Source organism: Microtus ochrogaster, chromosome 10, assembly GCF_000317375.1.
Source record: "Microtus ochrogaster isolate Prairie Vole_2 chromosome 10, MicOch1.0, whole genome shotgun sequence".
Taxonomy (NCBI): domain Eukaryota; kingdom Metazoa; phylum Chordata; class Mammalia; order Rodentia; family Cricetidae; genus Microtus; species Microtus ochrogaster.
The window spans coordinates 36,004,030-36,026,843 of NC_022016.1; the positions used below are offsets into that span (position 1 = coordinate 36,004,030).

General features: G+C 39.6%; 1 protein-coding gene across 2 annotated transcripts in view; it reads left to right on the forward strand.

Annotated features, from left to right (window-relative positions):
* Positions 1–22,814, forward strand: part of LOC101984745 (cytochrome b-245 heavy chain) — a 70,005-nt gene that overhangs the window by 19,718 nt on the left and 27,473 nt on the right. The window contains exons 2-4 of one of the 2 annotated variants that reach the window (XM_026782084.1): positions 14,386–14,483; positions 16,380–16,475; positions 18,022–18,132. In XM_026782084.1, the coding sequence (XP_026637885.1) occupies positions 14,439–14,483; positions 16,380–16,475; positions 18,022–18,132 (252 nt within the window). In that variant the 5' untranslated portion in view covers positions 14,386–14,438. Of the gene's footprint in view, positions 1–14,360; positions 14,484–16,379; positions 16,476–18,021; positions 18,133–22,814 lie in introns of those variants that run through there. The other variant, XM_005352835.2, reaches the window with a different exon arrangement.

Below are 22,814 nucleotides of genomic sequence, written 5' to 3' on the forward strand. Positions count from 1 at the left end.
GGGACGAGAGGGACGAGAGACGCGAGAGAGACGAGAGACACGAGAGAGACGAGAGATGCAAGAGAGACGAGAGACGCAAGAGAGACCCGGGGGCACAATGGCGGCTGCTTATATAGGGAATTGGCACACGGGTCACCCTGTGATTGGCTGCCACCATCAGCTGACACCAGACTGCATCGAGATAGGCCCAGGGACCCTTATCCACAGCGCATGCGGGAAGCGGGGGACATGCAGCTCTCAAAGGCATAGCCAAATATGGGGTTGTTTATAACCAACAAGACAGGATGTGGTGCCATCTTGTAATGGCGATCCTGTCCAGCTCACTACAGACCTCTAATCCAATATGGCTATTGTCTTGATAAGGAATGTAGTGATGAGGTGAGTAGGCCTGCTTTTCTTCCTGCCCAGCCCCTGCACAGCTAGCTTTACACCCGAAATAATTACACAGAAACTGTATTCTTTTAAACACTGCCTGGCCCATTAGTTTCAGCCTCTTATTCTCACATCTTGATTAATCCATTTCTATTAATGTGTGTAGCACCACGAGGTGGTGGCTTACCAGGAAGGATCTTAACCTGCGTCCATCTTGGAGAGGAGAGCTATATCATCTGCCTGAGGCATCTGCCTCACTTCCCTTCTTCCCAGCATTCTGTCCTGTCTACTCCACCCACCCATGTTCTGACCTATATAATTCCCAAAATCTTTGGACTGCATTCTTTCTCAGAATTCCCTAGAACTTTTAAGAGTACAGGCCTTAACACTCTGGCTGTCTAACCTTCTTCTTTCATTCTTGCTAATTTCTTACGTGTCTCTATTTTGCCTTTTTCAAGGTAATAAGTATGCTTTAGAAAAAAGTTTCTTATTTTTATTTTTCTTTTCACACATACCTTTTAGCAATTGTATTTTTAATCTTATATCTTTGGTCTTTTCTTACTCTTACACATTAAGTTTTTACGCAAAATCCACCTCATACTGGCTTATAATAAAAGACAATTATTAAATTTCAGAAATTTTATGAGCAGAATATTAAATACGACTGTCCTTAAAATAAGTGACGGTGGGAATGTATATACCACAGAAACTGATAAATGTAGGGTGGTTTATACCTGTAATCTCAGAACTTTGGAAGTTATGGAAAGAGAATTGTCAAAAATTCATGGGTAGCCTGCACTATATGAGTTCCAGACAATAAAGTGCAAAAATAAATAAATAAAGGGCCAGGAATGGTAGCAAATGTCTTTAATTCCAGCACTTGAGAGACAGAGACAGGTGGATCTTGGCTCTGCATGAGTTCAAGGCCAGTCAGGGCTAAATGATAGTGCCTCTCTCAAAAAAATAAATGAATCATCAACATCAACAAAACCTCAAAAATAAAGAAGGAAACAATTGATAGTGCTACAAATCAAGAATGCATTGCATGCAGAGAAAGAGAGAGCTGTTAAATATGTATTATCACCAGCTTGTCTTAGTCACTGTTCTATTGCTATGAGGAGACAACATGAACAAGGCAACATTCATAAATGAAAACATTTAATTGTGAACTTGCCTCTAGTTGTAGATGGTTAGTTCACGATCATCTTGACAAGAATAAGACAGACATGGTGCTGGAGCAGTAGCTGAGAGCTCTACATCCTGATCCACAGGCTGCTAGCAGGAAGAATGGGGGGATGGCTAGGCCTAGCATGGGCTTTTGAAACCTCAAACCCACACACAGGGACATGTCTCCTTTAAAAGGCCTTATCTCTCCAACGGCAACATACTTCCTAATACTTCCAACACAGTTTCACTAACTGGGGGCCAAGCATTCAAGTCTATGAGTCTATTGGAGCCATTCCCATATAAACCACCACATCCTACTCCCTGGCCCCCATAACTTTATAGCCATATAATAACGCAAAAAGCATTATGGACTAAAAGTCCAACTTCAAAAGTCTCCGTAGTCTTTCAGTTTATGCTTGAAAGGCCAAAGTCTCTTCTGAGACTCAAGACAATCTCTTAACTGTGAGGGCACAGCTTCCTTTAGTCCATTTAGCATCAGGCTTTTCTTTAAACTTCTAATCTCCTTGAGCATGAAACTTGGCTTCTGTTGCGGGAGGTCCTCCCGCTCCTCCAGCCTATAGTCACTGAGATACCAGCCCATTGGGGTGTGGTCTCTCTCCCTTTAAAAAAGCGGCCACTTCCTTCTCTCTCTCTCTCTTCACTTCCTGCTTCTCAGGCGACTAGACTCCTTCCTGGTTGCGCAGAGGGCTGTTGTCTGGGACGGTGATCTGTAAGTTTTTCCCCCTTTAAATAAATACCACCCTATTAATCATAATTCCAAACTGGTGTGGCATTGTTTGTGACTTACGCCTTCAGGCTTCAACATTATATTTCCTGGTGCTACTTTCCTCCTCAGACTGTAAATTTTGTGTTCCTTTTTGCTGGCTTATGCCTTTTCAGTGTAGAGCTACATAAGAGCGAACACCAACAACCAGGTGACATAGTCAATTCTGAACTATTTTGAAAACTCCCCTGCCAATGACAGACATTAATACAAACCTCTTCAATTTAACCTCAAGAAAATTTGGGGGGGGGGCTTGAGAAGGAAAGAAAGCAGTAATTCTTTGCCAAAATATCACAGAAATGGCCTGTAGGCCACTTACTAATATTCTTCCCCTCGAAAACCTCTTAAATCAGGCTTTCATAGTCCAAATTGCACTCAGCACTACTGTCTTCTATGCTCCTATCAGGATGGCCATTAAGCCCTGATTAAAGCATTCAACCACATTTCTAGTACAAAGTCCCTAAGTCTTCCATCCATATTCTTCCAAAAAAACAGTGTGGTCATCAATACCCTGGTCCTAGTCTTATCTGTCATTCTATTGCTGGGAGATGTCATGACCAAAGATTATAAATGAAAGCATTTAACTGGGGACTTGCCTACAGTTTTAGAGGGTTAGTCCATGATCACCACAGCAGGAAGCAGACAGGCATGACATTGGAGCAGTAGCTGAGAGCTATACAACATGACATGCAGGCAGCAGGCAGAGAGGCACTGGGCCTTGTGTGGGCTTTTGAAACCTCAAAGCCCATCCCTAATGACACACCTCCTCCAACAAGGCCATACCTATTTCAAATAGACCATAGCTCCTAATCCTTACCAAACAGTTTGGGGGGGGGGCGCTTGTTGGTTCCTGAGTACTTAGCCCCGAAATAATCATACAAAACTGTATTAATTAAATCACTGCTTGGCCCATTATCCCTAGCTTCTTATTGGCTAACTCTTACATATTAATTTAACCCATTCTATTAATCTGTGTATCGCTATGTGGCTGTTGCTTAGCGGCTAAAGTTTCCAGTATTTGTCTCTGGTAGCTCCATGGTGTCTCCCTGACTCCATCCTTCTTTCTCCCAGCATACAGCCTAGCTTTTCCTGTCTAGTTCTGTTCTGCCTTTGCCATAGGTTCACTAGAAGGAATACATAGACAGAAGGACCTCCTACACCAACAGTTCTCACTGAGGACCAAGCATTCAAACACATGAACATTGGGAGCCATTCTCATTCAGACCACCACATTATTATCTATAGTTGTGGTATTTTATTACTTACTTCTCTCATTTTCTATTAGAAGAGTCAATAGTGAGGAGCTGAAGGGAGGGAGAGTGAGTAGAGCACTAAAGAAAGTCAGGAAAGCAATGAGATCTCTGTAAATAGGAACTTTGATTTTCTATTTATTTGTATCCTGTGTATACAAATAGATATACACGTTTCTAATTATTATTACTACATGCATATGCATGTGTATGTATATGTTTATAATAGAGAGATAAATGTGGCTCTAACCCCTCATCAAAGAAGTTTCTTTTGTAATAAATGGAGAATATTACAGATATATAATTTGTCAACATGCAAAGAATAAGTTACTGTAGTGTGCTCAACCCCAGCTGATATATCTTGCAACACAACCTCTGTATCTAAGGCTCAGAAGACATCAAGGAAGAGATGTTGCAAAAATTCTTAAGAGCTGATGAACCAGTACATATGCTCCTAGATACTGCCCTGTACATATAACAGGGAAATGCAACCATGAAATCACAACAATATGGTTGTCTGATTATGGTTAGCATGATGGCAACCTCAGTTGGTATGCCAGTGTTTATGGGGGAAATTCCACAAAGTTGGACAGTGGCTAATGACAGAGGGAGACTCAGTCTCTACAAGGAATGAGATTTATGTTTCCTACCTACTCTTCTGAGTGCTTTTCTTTGGTTCCTAAACTTTTAAACAACTTCATATAAAAAGAGCCACTGCAATTATCCTTTGATCTAACAAGAAAGAGTGTGATAATGACTATATTTTCTTAATGCCTGGACTTATAGAAGAAGACTGCCCTGATTTAGTTTCCGTGTGTGTGTGTGTGTGTGTGTGTGTGTGTGTGTGTGTGTGTGTGTGTTTTAAGAAAATAGGTCTGTTTTCTTTTCTTGTAACAAAATCAAAAGAAACTACTTTTGGTGACAGGGTCTTTGTGAAAAACAAATACGGTCTTTTTGTTTGCTAATCAAAGGAAAGTTCCATTATATAGACTCATTAATTTCACTTTGACTTTTAGAGATTGTCATTCAATTATAAATTTGTGTTGTTAGGCAATTATATAAAAACTTCATACTTTGCAAGTCAAATCCATAAAACAAGGCTTAATTAGAAAAATCAAAATTGATTCAAGTCCTTAGATATTGTGGATTGTTAATATTTATATGATATGGGGATGTATAAATGTGTGTGAATGTTTCTCCATTTAACTCATAATTTTCAAAGTAGTAACTAAAATTAAACTTATTTATTAATTAAAAACACAACTTTAAACAATGACAATATAGAACAAAACCTACAAAAATTAAGTAGTCAATAATCACTTTTATTGATACTTTTTCTTTGTGTACCTTCAAAGTATATTTAGCAATATTTCATTTCATCTTAAAGGTATCATCCTAGCATTTCTTATAAGGTAGGTCTACTAGAACTTCATTCTTTCAGTTTGTCCTATCTTTTAATGATTTTATTTCTCCATTTTAGATTTTGGGATTTTGAGACATATTTTTATGGGACCCAGGCTGGCCTCAAACTCACTATGGGTGTACTATGAACATTTTTTTTTTCATCACCCTACTTGGGGATTGTTGAGCTGAACAACTGCATGCTTGTTACCAAATTTGGAGAGTCCTTTTTACTATTTACACTATTTCTTCATATATTTTTCTTCTGTGTTCATTACTTTTTATTTTTTAACTTTATTTTATCAGTATAAATCTGTATCACATGTGTGCCTAGTGCCCTAGGAGCCCAGAAGAGGGTATTAGGTCCCCTACAACTAGAGTGATAGATGGTTGTGAGTCATCATGTGAGTATTGGAAATCGAATCTGAGTCTTGTGAAAGAGGAACAAGTGTTCTGAACCTCTGAGGAATATCTCCAGCCCCCATCAGTTGCTTTTCTTAGTGTGATAAAAATATTTGACAAAACTGGCTTAAGGAAGAAACAGTTTAGGCGGACTCACAGTTGAAACTGAAAGCCATCATGGCAGGAAAGTCATAGCGGAAGGACCTTGTGACAGCAGATCACATTGCAACTACAGTCAGGAAGCAGGGAACAATGCATGCTGATACTCAGCTCCCTTTGCCCTTTCTTTGCAGTTTACAGCCTCAGCCCATGGAATGATACCACCCACAGTCAGACTTCAACCTAATCCAGAAACTCCCTCCCAGGCATGTTCAGAGGTTCATTTCCTAGGTGATTCTAGATTCTAGCAAATTAACAATGAAGTGTAACTATCACATGGTCCTGTCCTCATTGCTTCTGTATTTCTCACTTTGTGTGCATTATGGTTTATGGTGTACTACAAACTCTTCATTTTCTTTCTTTTTTCTCACTGTGCCTCAAAGTAAATACTTTGATTAAACATGTATTTTAGTTCACTGGTTGTGTTTTCTGCTTTCCTCAAATCTTCTAGTACATCTTTACTTCAATTAATAGATTTATTGAACCCAAAATTTCTATTTTGTAATAATTTCTGTTTCTTAATTGATACTCTATATTTGTTGAAACATCAGTTTTATGATTGTTATATTTTCCTTTAATTTTTGGTTTATGCTTTCCTTTAATTCTTTTTTTTTTTTTTTGGTTTTTCGAGACAGGGTTTCACATCTGTAGCTTTGGAGCCTGTCCTGGAACTCCCTTGGTAGACCAGGCTGGCCTCGAACTCACGGAGATCCGCCTGCCTCTGCCTCCCGAGTGCTGGGATTACAGGCATGCGCCACCACCGCCCGGCCCTGCTTTCCTTTAATTCTATGAGAATGTTTTAATACTGTTAAGTCAAATATCTGTGATTTCTTGGGGACTTTTTTGTTAATTTGTTTTTTTTCCTATGAATGGGCAATAGTTTATTTTATCTTTTATGTTTTGTAATTGTCTGTATTAAACTAGATTTTTTAAATTATTTTATTTTATTTTTTTATTAAAAATTTCCACCTCCTCCCCACTCCCCATACTCCACTCCCCTCCCCCTCCCTCTCCAGTCTGAAGAGCAGTCAGGGTTCCCTGCCCTGTGGGCAGTCCAAGGTCCTCTCCCCTCCATCCAAAACTAGATATTTTTAATACTGTCATGCAGTTACTCAGTTTCTCTCCCCTCTGCAAAAAAAATGTGTTTTCCTACTTACTGTCAATAATATTTTTACTAACTTACAAAGCTATTTTGTAAAAGCCATATTCCTTTTTATTATTAAATTCATTTATTTTTCATCTTGACCAATGATTCCCCTCCCTTTTCTCCCCCCAATCCCTCCACTGCACCTCTTCCCCCAGTCCACTCCTCTTTTTCTGTTCAGAAAGGGGCAGGCCTCCCAAAGGTGTCAACAAAGCATGGCATATCAAGTTGAAATAGGACTAAGTTCCCCCTCACACACCTTCTTGTATTACGGCTGGGCAAGGTGACCAAGTATGAGCAATAGGTCTTGTCCATTGATGCTGTGTGTGCTCTATTTTCATATAGCTGAGAAGTTATCTGGTCATTTGACAGAAATATTCTTAAATGCCTGGTGTCATTTTTTTTTTTAAAAAGGAAGAATGTAAAAGAGAAAAAATAAATAAGAGACAGGGCAGGACAGAAAGGGAAGGATGGGATGGGAAGGAAAGTGAAGGGAAAGGAAAACATTTTCTAGGTCCTTGAAGATTGGCTCTGGATCCAGGCAGGGCACTCCTTCAACCCTCAGCTAGGCGATTCCAAATTTGGTGCTACCTTTGTTATGGTTAAGGCGATAGCTTCAGTTTCTTCTGTTCCTGACCCTGACGCAGTCTTGGTTCTTCTGCTTCAGATGAGATATGGTGGTAGAGGAAGCAGTAAAGTGTTAGTTAGAATAAGTAAAGAAGCAAGAATATATATATATATGTGTGTGTGTGTGTGTGTGTGTGTGTGTGTGTGTATGCATACATACATATATATAAAATTAATAGGCTGAACCTAGCGGAAAAGCCTTGACCCTAACAGACATGGGGCTTATATTTCTTTTCTTGTGTTATTCCCTCCTTTTTGCCCTCCTACAGGGTGACTACTTCCAGAAAAAGGGCATACATTTCTCAGAAGAATTTTTTTTACCAAAAATTCAATCTAAGTAGATATATAAGATTCAATAATATGCATAAGCATTTAAGTAAAATACAAAACTACTTGGGAAAAGGTTAGCAACATTCTTTTATGTTTTTCTGTTATGGAAGTTGCTGAAGCTAGTGTGAGTTGTTCACTTAGCAAAGAATGGCCCAACACCACCTATTATTGTTTTTATATCCTGTTCCTGGAGCCCTGATCTGGCCCATCTGGAATTACCACCATGACATATTGTTCTGTATGTCCTGTTTTAGGGGGTCCTTTGACTGATCCTTTCCAGAGCTTGCCTCCTACCTAACATCTTTATTTTTCTGCTTGATCTGGGCCTAGAAATCAGTCTGAGGTGAGCTGTTGTGATTTTAGGTCTTTCCTGGACATGAATCCAGTCCCAGACTTATGTGGGGCTTTCTAGATGTTTCTCCTCCACCTAGCTATTAGCTTTGGCTGTCTTAATAAAGTTACATAGACTGGATGACTTCAAAACCTAAAGTTTAGAACTCACAGTGATGAGTTCTGTGAGTTCTAGATCAAAGGACCCTCAGCATTGGTTTCTTTCCTCTTGGTTAGGGATAATACACTGTCAGATGCTATGTACTCACTTAAGCTTTTGGCATGCAAGTGTTTCTTCCTCTGTGTATCAGGGAACCAGAGGTTGAACTAGGATTCTCCACCGTACAATCTTTCTAGTGCTTCAAAACTAAACACTCAAAAGCTTATCAAGAAGCATAATTCTGCCGGGTGGGCCAGATGACTGAGCAACAACTATTCAGGAAGAACAACACTGGTGTAGTTAAAAAACAGTTCTAACGACATCTTTGCTATGTAAATCTTCCATCTGCCCAAGCGCTCAGATTTCCAGTCCTCTGTCTCTGTTTAAATTGTTCCAAGTGTAGCTGGGACCCGAAAGAGATTTAAGGAAGACAGTGTGTGTGTGTGTGTGTGTGTGTGTGTGTGTGTGTGTGTGTTAAATTCATAAGCCCAAGGAGTTTATAAGCTAGGGACATCTATTCAAGGTTGACTGTTATTTGAGAATTAGCTTCAGGAAATAGCTTTTCCTTCCGCTGCAAATGTGCAGAATGATTATTATTTCTATTACACTATAAACACCTACAGAGACTGTCTCAGATAAAACCATCTTTTCCAGGTATGGTATCCCATGCTGGGAATCTCAGCACTCCGAAGGCTGAAACAAAAGAAGCACTGTGAGTTTCAGCCTTGCTTGGCTATAGTCACAAGACTTGGCCTCAAACCAAACCAAACCAAACCAAACCAAACAACTAAAATCCCTCCGGTTACTGGGAGTCACTGCAGTTTCAGATCTCCCCGCAGGATTGCTGAGTGTTGCTGCATGATAATTCATTTTCTTCGGTGGCACACTCATATTTTCTCATCTTTTCTTTCCTTCTTTACACATTTGTCTGCTAGAAATCTCCCTAATAATATTACATACTAATCTCTACCTTAGCGACTGCTTCCTAGGAACTCTGCTCTCTAAGAATACCTGGGATACCTAAATGTGTAGGCAGAAAAGATCCAAGAATTCAATCATTGTCAGCATATCTCTTTTCAAATCTCCTCATCCCTTCTTTGTTACTAAGTCAGATTTTATTTTTGTTGATATAATTTTCTGTATATGCCTTCTAGGTTTCTAAGTTTAAAAAATTTAAATTCTTTTGAGAATTTCACACAAGTACTGTATTTACATCATTTCCACCTCTTTCCCCAACTCCTTCTATGCCCACTCCTTCTCAGATACATGGACCTCCCATTCTATAATTGTTATTGTTACATATATACATGTATTATGGAAAACCTGCTGAGTCCATTTAGAGTTGCTTGCATGAATGTGTGTTTGAGGTTGACAACTTGGGATTGGATAATCTATCAAGGTGCTTAACCCCTGAAAAAAAGTGATTTTTCCCCTCCCTCTGCAGCCACCGATTGTTTACAGCGCTTCATCTAGGGGCAGGGCCTTGTGAGATTTCCCTCATTAACAATGGTACACCGATTGGCACTATCCTTATGAGAGTCTTATTTTGGCAACCACATTGTTGAGATTTTATGGGTACAACATCCTTGTCAAGGCACTATCTAGCAGCAGCAGGCATCCCAGTCTTGTTTCTTGCAATCTTTGTGCCCCTTCTTCCTCTATGTTTCCTGAGTTTTAAGTGTAGATATAATCACTGGGACTCACCTTTGACAGTAAGGTTTTGTCAACTCAATAGAAACTGGAGTCATCTGGGTAGAGAGAACCTCACCTGAGGGATTGCTTCCATCAGACTGGCCTGTGACTTGTCTGTGAGACATTTTCTTGACGAATGGCTGATGAACGAGGGCTCAGACCACTCTGAGTGGTGACACCCCTGGGTAGGTGGTCCTGGTGGTTGTATAAAAAAGCAGGTTTAGTAAGCAATGAGGAGCAAGCCAGTAAGCAGCATTCCTTCATGGTCTCTATTTCAGTTCCTGCCTCCAGGTTCTTTAAGTTCTGGTGCTGACTTTTTCAATGATGCCATGGGGCCTGGGAGTTGTAAGATACAATAAACCTATGTTGCTTTTGGTCCTAGTGTTTCTCACAGGAACAGAAAGCAAACAAAACAGTATCCCACAGTCCCTTATTCTCTAAGCTTTGACTAGTTGTGGATCTCCACAGTAGCCATTGCTGCAAAAAGAAGTTTCTTTGGTGAGGGATGAGATAAACTTCTTTGGTGTGGGTATAAGGGCAAAGGATTCGAATACAGTTATAAATTGTACTGGGTCAGGAAAATGGCAGTATTAGGTTCTCCTCTAAGGTCTGTGACTGCCCCAGTCACTAGCAGTTGCCTAGGTTCGTTGTACCAGGCATAAATTCCCTCCTAGTGAGCGTGCCTTTAGTCCATTTAGACAGCTATTAGCTACCCCAAAGATTAAAGTGCCACAATTGCCTGGCCAGTCATTGTTGTGGTTTGTAGGTTTTACGTCTGGGTAGGACTCATGACTGCTTTTCTCCCTGGATAGCTTCACAGTACCGTCTGATCTGTGAGAGCTGGTCCTCAGGGAGGAGGCTTCCCGGTCACTTCTAACCCTATTCCTCCATGTCTGGGTAGACTTCTTATCCAGACTTATGAGCACTTGATAGTAGAGACAGACTGTGGTCACGCAAGGCATACATCACTGACAAACAGGAAGAGAAAAACGTTTTAATTTTGTTCCTCTAGAGGATGCAAAAACAGTGGTTGGTCTTGTTTATATCAAGAGCCCACACCTAGAACAATCACTGTGTCCAAGGGGATTTCTTGGTAGTAAACCTTAGGCAAAGAATATGGGACCACATCACCCATACTTTCAGATTTAGCTAAACATGACAATTCTGGAAAGCTTAGCAAACCCAAGATAGCTACAAAAGAAGGGAAGCACACTTTCATCAGGACTAAGAACAAAATTCGTCAGGACATTTGATGTAGGTACATATCTCCCTTTCTATAGCAATTTTCCTTCTTGAATTTGGGGAAAATATAATTTGCAGATTGAGCTATCAAGGCAGAAAACAGAATCACATTCAAGAAGTGAAATCGGGGAATATTCTGAAACTTGGGGCTGCCTCTCTCCTCTGTCTCAAGGGCTTGTGAGTTCATGCTTAAGTTTTCCTCAGTCTCACTGAATGTCAACAGCTCAAGAGACAGTGGCAGCTGAAGGGACGGCGACAAGATGTGCCCTTAGCGAATACCCAGTAGCTAATACAGATGTCAGAGTGTTTCCCCTCTCTGTGTGTGATCAGTACTACACAGCTAGTCCGGGTGCTCCTTTATCACCCTTCCCACCTGTTTCCAAGGGCAGTGCACACTGCCGTTTTCTTAAAGTCTTCTCAAAAGGGACATTCGTTTCCATGGAAGAAAGGTTTTACTTTTCATTGCAAGTGATCTTCGCCAGCTGTGAAACTGATTGAGGCCCTTAAGACTCATGAAGATGCTACAGACTGTCGTGATTACTTTCACGAGGGGGAAAATCAACAGAAGGGAATGGTTGCTTATCTGTGGCAAAAATGCTTCCTTCTTTGAATCTTCTTCTGAACTTGTAGGGGGAAGGAAAAGGAGGGGGAAATAGCCAAGTAGCATGTTTGTTCCTTAGCATGTGAATGTTCACGGCACGCTCACTTTTTCTGCAGTAGAGCACAGGCATCAGAAAGCACATGATAAAACAGTGGGGGAAATGTAAAAATTTAGAACAGGAAAGATGAACCATTAGGCAGGGAAAGAGAAAAGAGGGGAAAGTAACAGAAGAGGAGACCTTGTTGACTTTTTAATAGCTTGAAGGACTGGGAGTCATCCTTATGAAGGAATCTGAGAGTGAAGGAGAGAAAGAGAATTCGTGTTTATGCTGTTTTATTGTTCTTTAGGCATATAAGATTAACTTCTTTAGTTACATGACTAAGTACTCAAACTAAATTACTTTGTTTCAAAATCCAATTAAAAAACAGAAACCACAATATTTCAACAGAGGGACTTTCACACCAGGAAAGTGTTGCATGGGTGATGGAAAAGTGGAGAATCCCAAAAGGGACAAGGGGCAACATAAAAAAGAACAACTACAGGAAGTGGTTACCTCTCAGTTAGAGGAACTGGGAGGAGGTTGTCTAATCTCCCACCCCTGCACAACAGCGGGGGCCATCTGGCAACACGGAGCCCTACAATACTACTGACTAGCAGGTGTTCATGACATTGAAGGGAGGGCAGACTAGGGGAAGCTGGAGGCCCAGTAACAATTCACCAACCTGGTGAACGTCTCTTGAAGCAAAATTCTGCGGTGAGAACCATTGTGGCTTCTCCTCTACTCCAGTTTAGCTAAACCAACCGGAAACCATCAATCTAAGGCTGACAAATGTAGTTCTCTGTGAAATCCAGCAGTTCTTGGAGAGGGTGGGCAAAGAGATCATCATATATATAGCTTGTCAATGTTCTGATTTCCTAACCAGTCTTTGAATTTATCTATTTTGGGAATGAACCCAGGAGGTCATTTTGCCTTTATGTGTGTTATACATGTTCTGATTACCATGGAGAATGTCACAATATCTTTCTTTAAATATCGTGCAGTGGGAAAAACATGCTGCTTTGCTAATTGCCAAAATCCCAGAGGTTGTGTGTTCTGTAGACAGCAACTGAGAGAGTGTGTACCTCGGTTCTTGTGCTCTTTAGTCGTCTTCCAGTGCTTCAGTTTGTTTCTTGAACTTCTCTATTAGCCGTGCAGCCACCTTGTACTTTGATCACATGGTCAGGTTACCATCCTAATCTGCTTCATGTCTGGAAGGCAGAAGAGTGGCCGCATGTAGTTGTGCTACACCTAGCTTTAGCATCTACCATACACTGACACATCTTTGATCTATGTCTACCAATTTAGCATAGAAAATGTCTGCCTGGAAACATGTTTGCTACCTAAATATTTTGGTACTTTTACTACAGTTTCCTTTCCTGTGTGGAGTGATTTAAGGTGGCACTGACAAATTTAAACTTTTTTTTTCTGGTACCTTACTTTACAGGTAACATCAGTTGTATGGACTTCAAACGACCGCCTGCATTATTCCTTGGCACTGTAACTGGGTTTAAATAAGTTCACTGCTCTTGGTCTTGGTTTTCTCATCTGTAAATGTAATCATAAATTAGAACCTACTTATAGGGATTGAGTTATGAGAATCAACTGAGTCGATGTATATGTGGGCACAAATATTTTTCTGTGTATGCATACATATGTATTAATATGTATGTTTCAAGTCACAAATATATGTACACAATATAGGCCTATATCTACTTTATGATAGAAAACTGAAACATGGTTAGCACTCTATAAGCATCATCTATCACTCTTTTTACTTTACCCAGTGAGGATAAATACTGCTATAAGAGTTTGTCAGACAATGGCACTGAGTTTTGATCCTACTGCATGGACTGGTCTTGTGGGAGCCTAGTCTGTTTGGATGCTCACCTTCCTAGACCTGGATGGAGGGGGGAGGACCTTGGACTTTCCACAGGGCAGGGAACCCTGACTGCTCTTCAGACTTGAGAGGGAGGGGGAGAGGGACTAAATGGGAGGAGAAGAGGAGGTGGAAATTTTTAATATATAAATTAAAAAAAAGAAGAAAAAATAATGCTTGAAGAAAGTCATTTTTAAATTTATATATCTTTTTCATTTACATAAAAATATTCTAGTTCCAATAATTATATCTTTTGCAAATCAACTGAAGAATTATAATGTTATATAATCCATTTTTGTACAATCTCATTTCTGTTCAGTTTATTATTTAAACTGGAAAATATTGAAATTTTTATTCCCCTAAAATAAAACTACTCTTCTCAAAATAAAAAAAAGAGTTTGTCAAAAGATGTCACAAGTGTTCAGTATGTTTTACCCAGCACACGCACGTTTTATCCACGGTTAGGCAGATACCTTGAAAATTACAAGTAGAAAACTAGTTAGTTAAAAAAAACATAGGTCATTGTGTATAATATATTCATAAACTGCACAAAAATCTGATAAATGATAAAGCAAATTTTAAAACTTGACAAATATAGTCTCTCAGTTGTAGCAATTGGTTTCATTTTCCAATGTATTTACTTGTGATTGAATCACAAGACCTATTTTTCTTTCTGTAGTTTTTATGTGGTTTAAAGATTTAAATTTGTTATGGAAACAGGCTTTCAGTTGACCAATGATTAGCTAATTTCTGATAATAGCAAAGGAAACATATTGCCCCAATGCTGTTTTCATTTCCTCATGCAAAGAAGAAGCACAGTAGAGAAGAAAGGCAGACCCAGCACATTCACCCTTTGCTGCCATGGGGAACTGGGCCGTGAATGAGGGACTCTCCATCGTTGTCATTGTAAGTACCAACAAGAGATAAATTATAATTCTTTAATGTGTTGGGGTTCTCTTGGGAGCTAACATAGAGCAATGGGTTTTCTTACTGTTGTTTGCTTAAGAAATTTACTTACACTGTGAACAAGCATCAATTTGTAAGTAGATTGAGTTAATTCTCCCGTTCCAAACTTCTTAATTAAAACTATGCACCAACAGCTCTCATTTCTCCCAGTTTGTTTCTGAGTTACTAAGACTGTGGAATTAGCCAGCATTTAACAGAGAGAATAGAAGATCATACTGAAGATCTTTGAGATATTTTTCTTAGTTACTCGGAGGTAAATTTGTCCACTTTTTATGTTACCTACTTAAAATGCTCAATTAAAACCTTACTGTTTTCTGAATAATATTTATTCTTAAAGATTTCATGAATGGGAAAGGGACCTTTACTTCAGTAATAGAACCAAAACAACCAAAGTTCTCAAATTTCTTTTTAAAATAAGCACATTTTTCCCTAAGAGGTCTGAACTGTAGTCACTTGTGAATTTTGCAACAAGTTGAGATGGAAGAATTGAAATAAATTATTTAGACTCATATATATGTGGTATATATGTTATATGTATTTATGTGCATATAAAGTATGTATATAATATTGAATTATATATGAATTATTAATCTATCTTGAGAAACAATTTTGGAAATAAGGCTGTGGCTAATTTTCAATTACACATTGATTTCTGGTTTATACTTTTAAGTTAGTGTTCTCAGCAAAGCAATTATGGATGAATTGAATTGGAAGAAATGTGGTATCTATTCTTGCCAAATAGTTAATGAAGCATGATATCAAAATCACTTATGAATGGAAGTTTTCTAAAAATTCACCATGTAATACATGGAGTGTTTGAGTTCTAGAGATGTAAATAAATAAGTAGCATGAATAACATTAAAACAACAAATATTTGATTGAAAGTTAGTTCATGCCAAACCAATATTCCAATGCAACATAGAAACATCAGGATTTAAAACTGGAGTCCTGACTTCTTACTGCCATTTTAAGAGCAGATTATTCACTTAAGAAACAAGTTGAAATAGAATTTTCATTCTAATTATAGTTTCCCCAGGAAGTAATTTTTTAAGTTGTGTATGCATATATTTGAAAAGAAAGACATGGTTTAGAAATTTAGAGTTGGGGAGAGTGACAGGGCAAGAGAGGAAGTTTCTGTAGTGCCTTCTGTGTAAAGAGAGACTGTTATGAAACATTTATGGGTATTTAATAGCTAGTATTAATAATAGCTAGTAATTTCATATTGAAAGAAAATCACTTTGGAGCTCAAGGTAGAAGACTGGGCAGTATCAGCCCTTGATAAGGTTATTGCTAGCATCAAATGCCAACTTAAAATCTAAAAAGTTTATTGTTTAAATTCCCTGACCTTGACTCCTTTGCTCATGTTCAATATGCCCTCCTTTAAAAATGAAGGAAAACTTACCAAATAGAATGGTAAGCTGTATGTGCTGCAAGTAGGTGACGGGCATCTGGGAGAGGGCAGTTCAATTTCCTACAGGTCGAGCGAGGGTCAGCAACAATACGTGTTCCATGTGTTCTCACTTTACTTATCAACCATTATTACCTCTCTGATCTTAAGATGGAAAGAGACAAGGCAGGCTGATACTAACTTCGCATGCTGACCAAGTAGTGAAGCAATCATGCAAAACAACAAGGGCAGATCAAGCCAGTGACTGAAGAGTTGGGTGGCGCGGGGATAGGAAAGAGCTGCCTCGAAGCTGATTGTGCTCAGCTTTATGACCCCCTTTGTCAAAGTCTGAATGTGGGGGAAGTCCTGTCCTTCATTTGACTCCACTATCATAGGGAATCTACTTATTTAGGCTTATAAACCTCATCCGACTTTTTCTGTTTGTGCAGCTGGTGTGGTTGGGGTTGAATGTCTTCCTCTTTGTCAACTACTACAAGGTTTATGATGATGGACCTAAGTACTTTTATACTCGAAAACTCCTCGGGGTAAGTGAACTTCCACCTCATGCAATATCAGCCAGCTCACACTTCTAGACAGATGCGCTCGTATTTATTTATTCCTTTTAAGATTTAGAATGAATATTCTGACCAACCAAGACAACATCACCAGCTTCACTCCCCAGTTGCAAATTCTTTAGCAAGAATCACTTAAGGCCTGACAGTGTAACAAACTGAAGTGTGGTAGAGGGTCCTACCTGCATCCCTCTCTGCCAATATGTGCCAAGCTTAACATAGGAATCTCTAGAATGGAAAGTCTACTGGGAGCCACTCATACAGGTTTGACAATTGAAATTTTCTATATTTTTCTAAGTTAAATGGTTCATATCATATTTTTGGCATGGAGAAGTCCTCCTCCTAATGACATGTGAAATGATCTTGAAAAAATCGACTTCAAGCTATTATCTGGAGACTTGCAGGAACTTGTTTGTGTACTACATCACTTCAGTAGGCCAGCCGAGCAGAGGTCCTTGAACTTCCTTGAGTCCCTAAGCAATCTGTTTCCTTGAAATGTCAGGTCTCTTCATCACAAGTGAAAATAATTAGAACTACAGCCACTCCCAAAGCACATCATTTGTTATATAATGCTGAAAATGTTACTTACATTAATAATGTTATAATCATATGTGTAAGTATTGCCAAACAATCATTTCACATTATTAAAATTGTCTCTACTCTATTCATGTTGATCTGTTCTTGTATCATAGGCAACTTCTTTAGACATTGTTAAACCAGTTTCACTCAAGTATTACACCATACCAGCTTAAGTTACTGTTAAGGTCTAAATGCTAAGGGGGACTTAGTTTAAAATCAAAGATCTAGTTTTGATACTGACCTCTTGTTAATGGTATACATGCTCAAAGATTTAGGAGAAAGTAAACTGATGCATGCAACTTACTTTAAAATGTATCAACTATATGGGAGGGGTGTCAAGGGATAGGAGTTCCTGCTGCACAAGCATGAGGCCAAGAGTTCAGTTCCCCAGTTCCCATGTAAAAAGTCAAGTGTGGCCACAGGCACCTATAACACCACCGCTGGAAGGGCAAGGGAGTAGTAGAGATAGTAGGATCCCTAGAGCTTGCTGAACACCAGACTAGACAAAAGACAGTGAGATCCTGGTTCAAGCTGAGACCTTGTCTCACAGGAATAAAGCAGAGCACCATAGAAATACAGGAGGACACCTGATACTCTCCTCTGATGGAGGAAGGGGTGGAAAGCTAGGTAGATGATAAAGCACATACATGAAAATTTAAAAAGTTTAGTCCGGCAGGTGGATAAAAAGAACTCAAAGTAAATTTCTTTCCACTTCTCTTCAGGTTTGAAACTTTAAAATGTTCAGTTGGAGTAGACAGGCAGCTTCAGGTTAAAGTAAAGCATATCAGTGGACCCCAAGAAAACTCCTCCGCTGTGAAGGGAATTCCATTCCAGATGTCTTAAGGGAGCTTTTTGGGGTTCCATGATGGGACCCCAGGGAAGAGGAGAATGGGTATTCTGCTCACCAAAGTCTCTCTGCTCGCAATCCTCTCTCTTCTAGTCAGCACTGGCTCTGGCCAGGGCACCTGCAGCCTGCCTGAATTTCAACTGCATGCTGATCCTGTTACCAGTGTGTCGAAATCTGCTCTCCTTCCTCAGGGGTTCCAGCGCGGTAAGAGCAAGCTTTCTACTGAGTGCCTCAAATTCTCAATCCGTCATGCCAAATGCTCTTTCTAAGGCAGAACAAAGTAATGCTTTGTGAAGCTTATCTTGTGTAGAATATTCATGAGCTGCACCATGTCCTATGCTGTAATATATATCATATATCTACACACACACACACACACACACACACACACACACACACACACACACACACACACATATCCCTGGAACAGTAATTTAATTTGAAAAATTTAAGAAGCAGCTAAACTATACATCAACAACAGTACTGAAGTAAACATACATGTGTTAAGAGTATATGAGCCAGCCGGGCGGTGGTGGCGCACGCCTTTAATCCCAGCACTCGGGAGGCAGAGGCAGGCGGATCTCTGTGAGTTCGAGACCAGCCTGGTCTACAGAGCTAGTTCCAGGACAGGCTCCAAAGCCACAGAGAAACCCTGTCTCGAAAAAAAACCAAAAAAAAAAAAAAAGAGTATATGAGCCAGACATGTGATATTTAGGAACTAACTGTTCAAGACTATTTTTAAAATTTTATCATAGAAAACACATTTTCTGTGTAACATCTCAAGCAAATTAAATCAACGCACAGAAAAACCCACTATATGAAAATAGGAGGGGAAATAGTTGGTTCCTAGGATGCCACATGTCTATAATCCCAGGAATGAGGAGCCTGAGACAGACAGTTCTGAAGTTTGAGCCTATTCCAGCCTACATAGGGAGCTCTAGGCCAGCCACAGCTACATAGTGAAATTTAAAAAAAAATAAAACAAAAATAAAGAAAAGCAAAGTAAACATTTATAGTCCCATGGGATTGGAAGTTTCAGGGCTTTCTACATGCCCAGAGCCCCCTTTGCCTTTACATTAATGTTTCAATGAGCACCTTGAGATATATATATATAAACTGGTAACATTATATGAAGATAAAAATTAAATCATTGATATTTTTAAATTTAATACATGTTCAAATAACATTGTACAGAACAAAATATGGTAGATCCCATATAAAACATTAAAATAAAGAGCCATAGAGGATCAGATATGACAGATCAAATAAGACAGAAATGACATTAGATGGGGCAGGGGATGCCAGGAAGGTTGCAGAGGACAAGTAGCCTGAGTAGTGAGGATAAATCAACATTTAGAATTTGTTGATGAAACGGTGTTCTATGTGGGCAAGAGATAGCATGGGCAAAAGCACAGAACATGGTGAGACATCTTATTATCAAAAAATGAGAAATACTATAATACTTTCTGTATCACCCTTTATTGTGTTCTATTTAAATGTGGTTTGTTGGGCAGATGGTGCCGCTCACTGGTACAGTGATTGCCAACCATGCATGAGGCTATGGCAACAATCATCAGTACCAAAAGAAACACAAAGGATAATATTTACCCAATGTATGAGTTGATGGCTAGATTGTTTTCCTTCTATGAACGTTTGTGTACTTGGAGAATGAAGATGAACACAGGCAGGTTCTGTCTGGCTTGGGACAAAGAGAGGCAGTGTATTCTTCCCATAGGAAGAAATATAGAACAGTGCACAGAATTGGGCAGGTTGAACATGTCGAGTCAAGGACAGGCAGCATCCTGAGCTTGATTTGATTTGGGTATATTTTCATGTAACTGCCTTTAAAATCTAATTATCAGCAAGACATTGCTTCACTTTGGATTTTTTTTCTATTCCTGGCCACACTGAAAAAAATTCCTGAGAAGTTTTAGGTGTTAGTGCCCTCCTGGGACCTTGAGTTTTGATGAACAGCTAGCCTTGCAGAATTGGTGCACTCCAGATTCAGTGAGAGATTTTGCCTCAAAACTAAGGTGGAAAGTAGAGGGAGACGCTTGACATCGACCTCTGACTACCACACAAATGTCTACCCCCTCCCCCATCTCTCTCCTAAAATCTTAAAATATTTAAGTTAAAATCAATTTTGAAGGACAATGGCAAGCAAACTCTGCTTCTGAGAGTACAGTAATTGTGATGGGTAACTGTCTAGAGCAATGGTTCTGTTCTCAATCTTCCTGATGCTGCAACTAAAGTTCCTCATGTTGTGGGGAACATAAAATTATTTTTTTGCTATTTCAGAGCTGTAATTTTGCTACTGCTGTCAATCACAATGTAAACATCCAAATTTTTCAGCCCCTTGTGAAAGAGAGTTGCTCGATCCCCCAAAGGGTCATGCCCCAGAGGTTGAGAACCACTGCTCTAAGATAAGACTGGGAAAGAAAGCAGGGATTTTACTGTGAAAGTAGGAGCTTAAATATATAGCTAAAGAGTTAACACTTGATCCAACAATTACTGAATATGTGAAGTAGATGGTGAGTTACAGGTACAATTTGTGTTTCACTTTGCTTCCCTTTTCCTAGTCATACAACATTCCTATTAGTCTAAAGAAGAGTTTCTATCTAGACACATACAGCCCTCAATTTGCTAAAATGGCATGAGCAGACAATTAAACTTTGATACTCCCCACCTCTTTACAAAATACCATTTCATCTTAAACATACTCCCTAAATTCCACGCTCGGGGCTCTAGTTTTACACGAAGAGTCAGGAAACAGGGGTAACTCTGTAGTACAGCATTAACCTAGCACGCAGGACCCAAGTCGCGCCTCCAGTACTGCAAAGCCATATGTAGTTGAGCAAAATCTTCGACTCATTTTTGCTCAGCAGCAAAACAACAAATTGGGCAGGCAGAAATAAAAGAAGAATGTTGACAAATCATTTGAGGTTCTCTGAAAAGGGTCAGGTCCTTCATCTGGAAAATTCTGTGACAATGCTCCTTTATCCAAGTCATTATTTTAATGTATCACAATTTGATCTTGCAGACTGAGCAAAACCAGGGCAAAACCGAACAAGAGCACCTGCTGTTAGACATCAACCATGAGGCTTTCCAAATAATCTCCCAAGACTCCACGGAGATACAATCTCACTGCATTGAAAGACGGATAGCCAAGCTACCCACCTATCTTGTACAGGAGCCACATGAAGCCTTGCTAGATGACACCATTGCACATTAACTTGTTTTGTTTTTATGGAGACATGATTCGGTTGCCTTTAAAAAGAAATTCCCCCTGTCCCCATTTGAATACTTTCTATTTAGAGGAAGTAAAGCCTGAGAAACAGGCAGTGTTTTCACCAAGGTGGTCAGTTAAGAAATCCTGATTACCTCACAACCCGAAGTTGCATTGCCTTGAGGGCCCATGTCCCATGAGCAGCACATATAAAATGTCATCTTAGGGGCAACTTGTGGCCCACAGGTGAAGACCCTCATGAGAACCTTTAATAGCAGTGATTAAATTGTAGAAAAGCCCAATTCTATAACCAAATAGATCTTCACACAAAAGAACAATTTCCTCCACTTATTTATGTATTTATTTAAATTAGCAGACAAAGTAAGGGTTCTCCTTCTGGTATTTTCATATATACTTGAATATTGTTGATCAGCTGCTCCACTGCTTCCTTTTCCCATCTTTCTGCTATTCATCTCCATTTGTACGCTTCCTCGCTTAGAATTGTTCTTCGTGCTTTCATACCGTCTATTCTGTTATCCCTGCCTACTTCCCCTCCCTCAAAGCAATGGTCTCTGACAGGTATGGCATACCCTTCATTCTGGGCTTAGCAAGCTGAAGTGTGAACTTTGAAAACAGCAGCTGCTTTCTGCTCGCGGTTTAAATGCACGAGTATGCTGTGGCTGATGTTGGAAGTGGGAGCGGCCGCAGCTCACTGAAGCTCTGTAGAACTCATGTCGAGGGAGTGAGTGGGAGCACGATTAACTGGGAGGAATCAAAGCCAGGAAATGGTGCTCCCAGAGCCTGTTCGCTTTTGTATGTGTTAACTAAACATCTTGAACTCTCCCCGTGGCTCTGTTTAATATGAGTATTTGAGCCTGCTAAATGACCTACTCTAGAAATGATAAGGATATAATAATTTCAAAAACTTGTTCCATTAACACCGTACTAACTAAACAGACACAGAATTTCTGTTCAGTTTTAGAGGTCCGAATCATTCAGACTTTGGTTTTGAATTCTTCTGGTTACCCAGAGGGGAAAAAGCCCTCTGGCTGTGTATCCTTAGGCCCCTCCCAAAAGGATAGAGGTAAAGGCTCTCAGCTAGCTTTGTTGAGAGAGATGGAAAAAGGATAGGCCTAAGCATACAGAAGTCTTTGATGAACTCCCATGTGTAGAAACAAATTTCTAACTTGTGACCACCCTAATCTTCAGGTCAGACTAAAACAGGAAGGTTAAAAGGTAAGGCCGTTTGCCTTATATAGTCTCAGAATCAGAAGGGCTCATCATGGCTCTGCCTCAAACCATGTGTCTGCCTAGAGGGAGCCCCTTTGTGCTTTTCATCTCAGGGATGATTTTAACAGGGAAGCAGGTCAAATATGCAAATTTAAACATAAATATGCCTTTCTAGGAAGGACTGTAGCTTAGTGGTAAAGAACACACCAAGTATAAAAGGCTCTATTTTCCATTTCCAGTGTTGAGAAAAAGAAGAAAAACGGACGAATATACTTTTAGTAAAAATATACTGATTATTTAAGTTTGTTGATTATTAAGTTGTCACCCTAGTAGAGAGCTTTCTATATATTAATAACTGGAGATACAAAGTGATTAAAGGCAGAAAGCCACAAGCTTTAGGAGCTTAGAGTCCTGTGGAAGAGATTTAGAA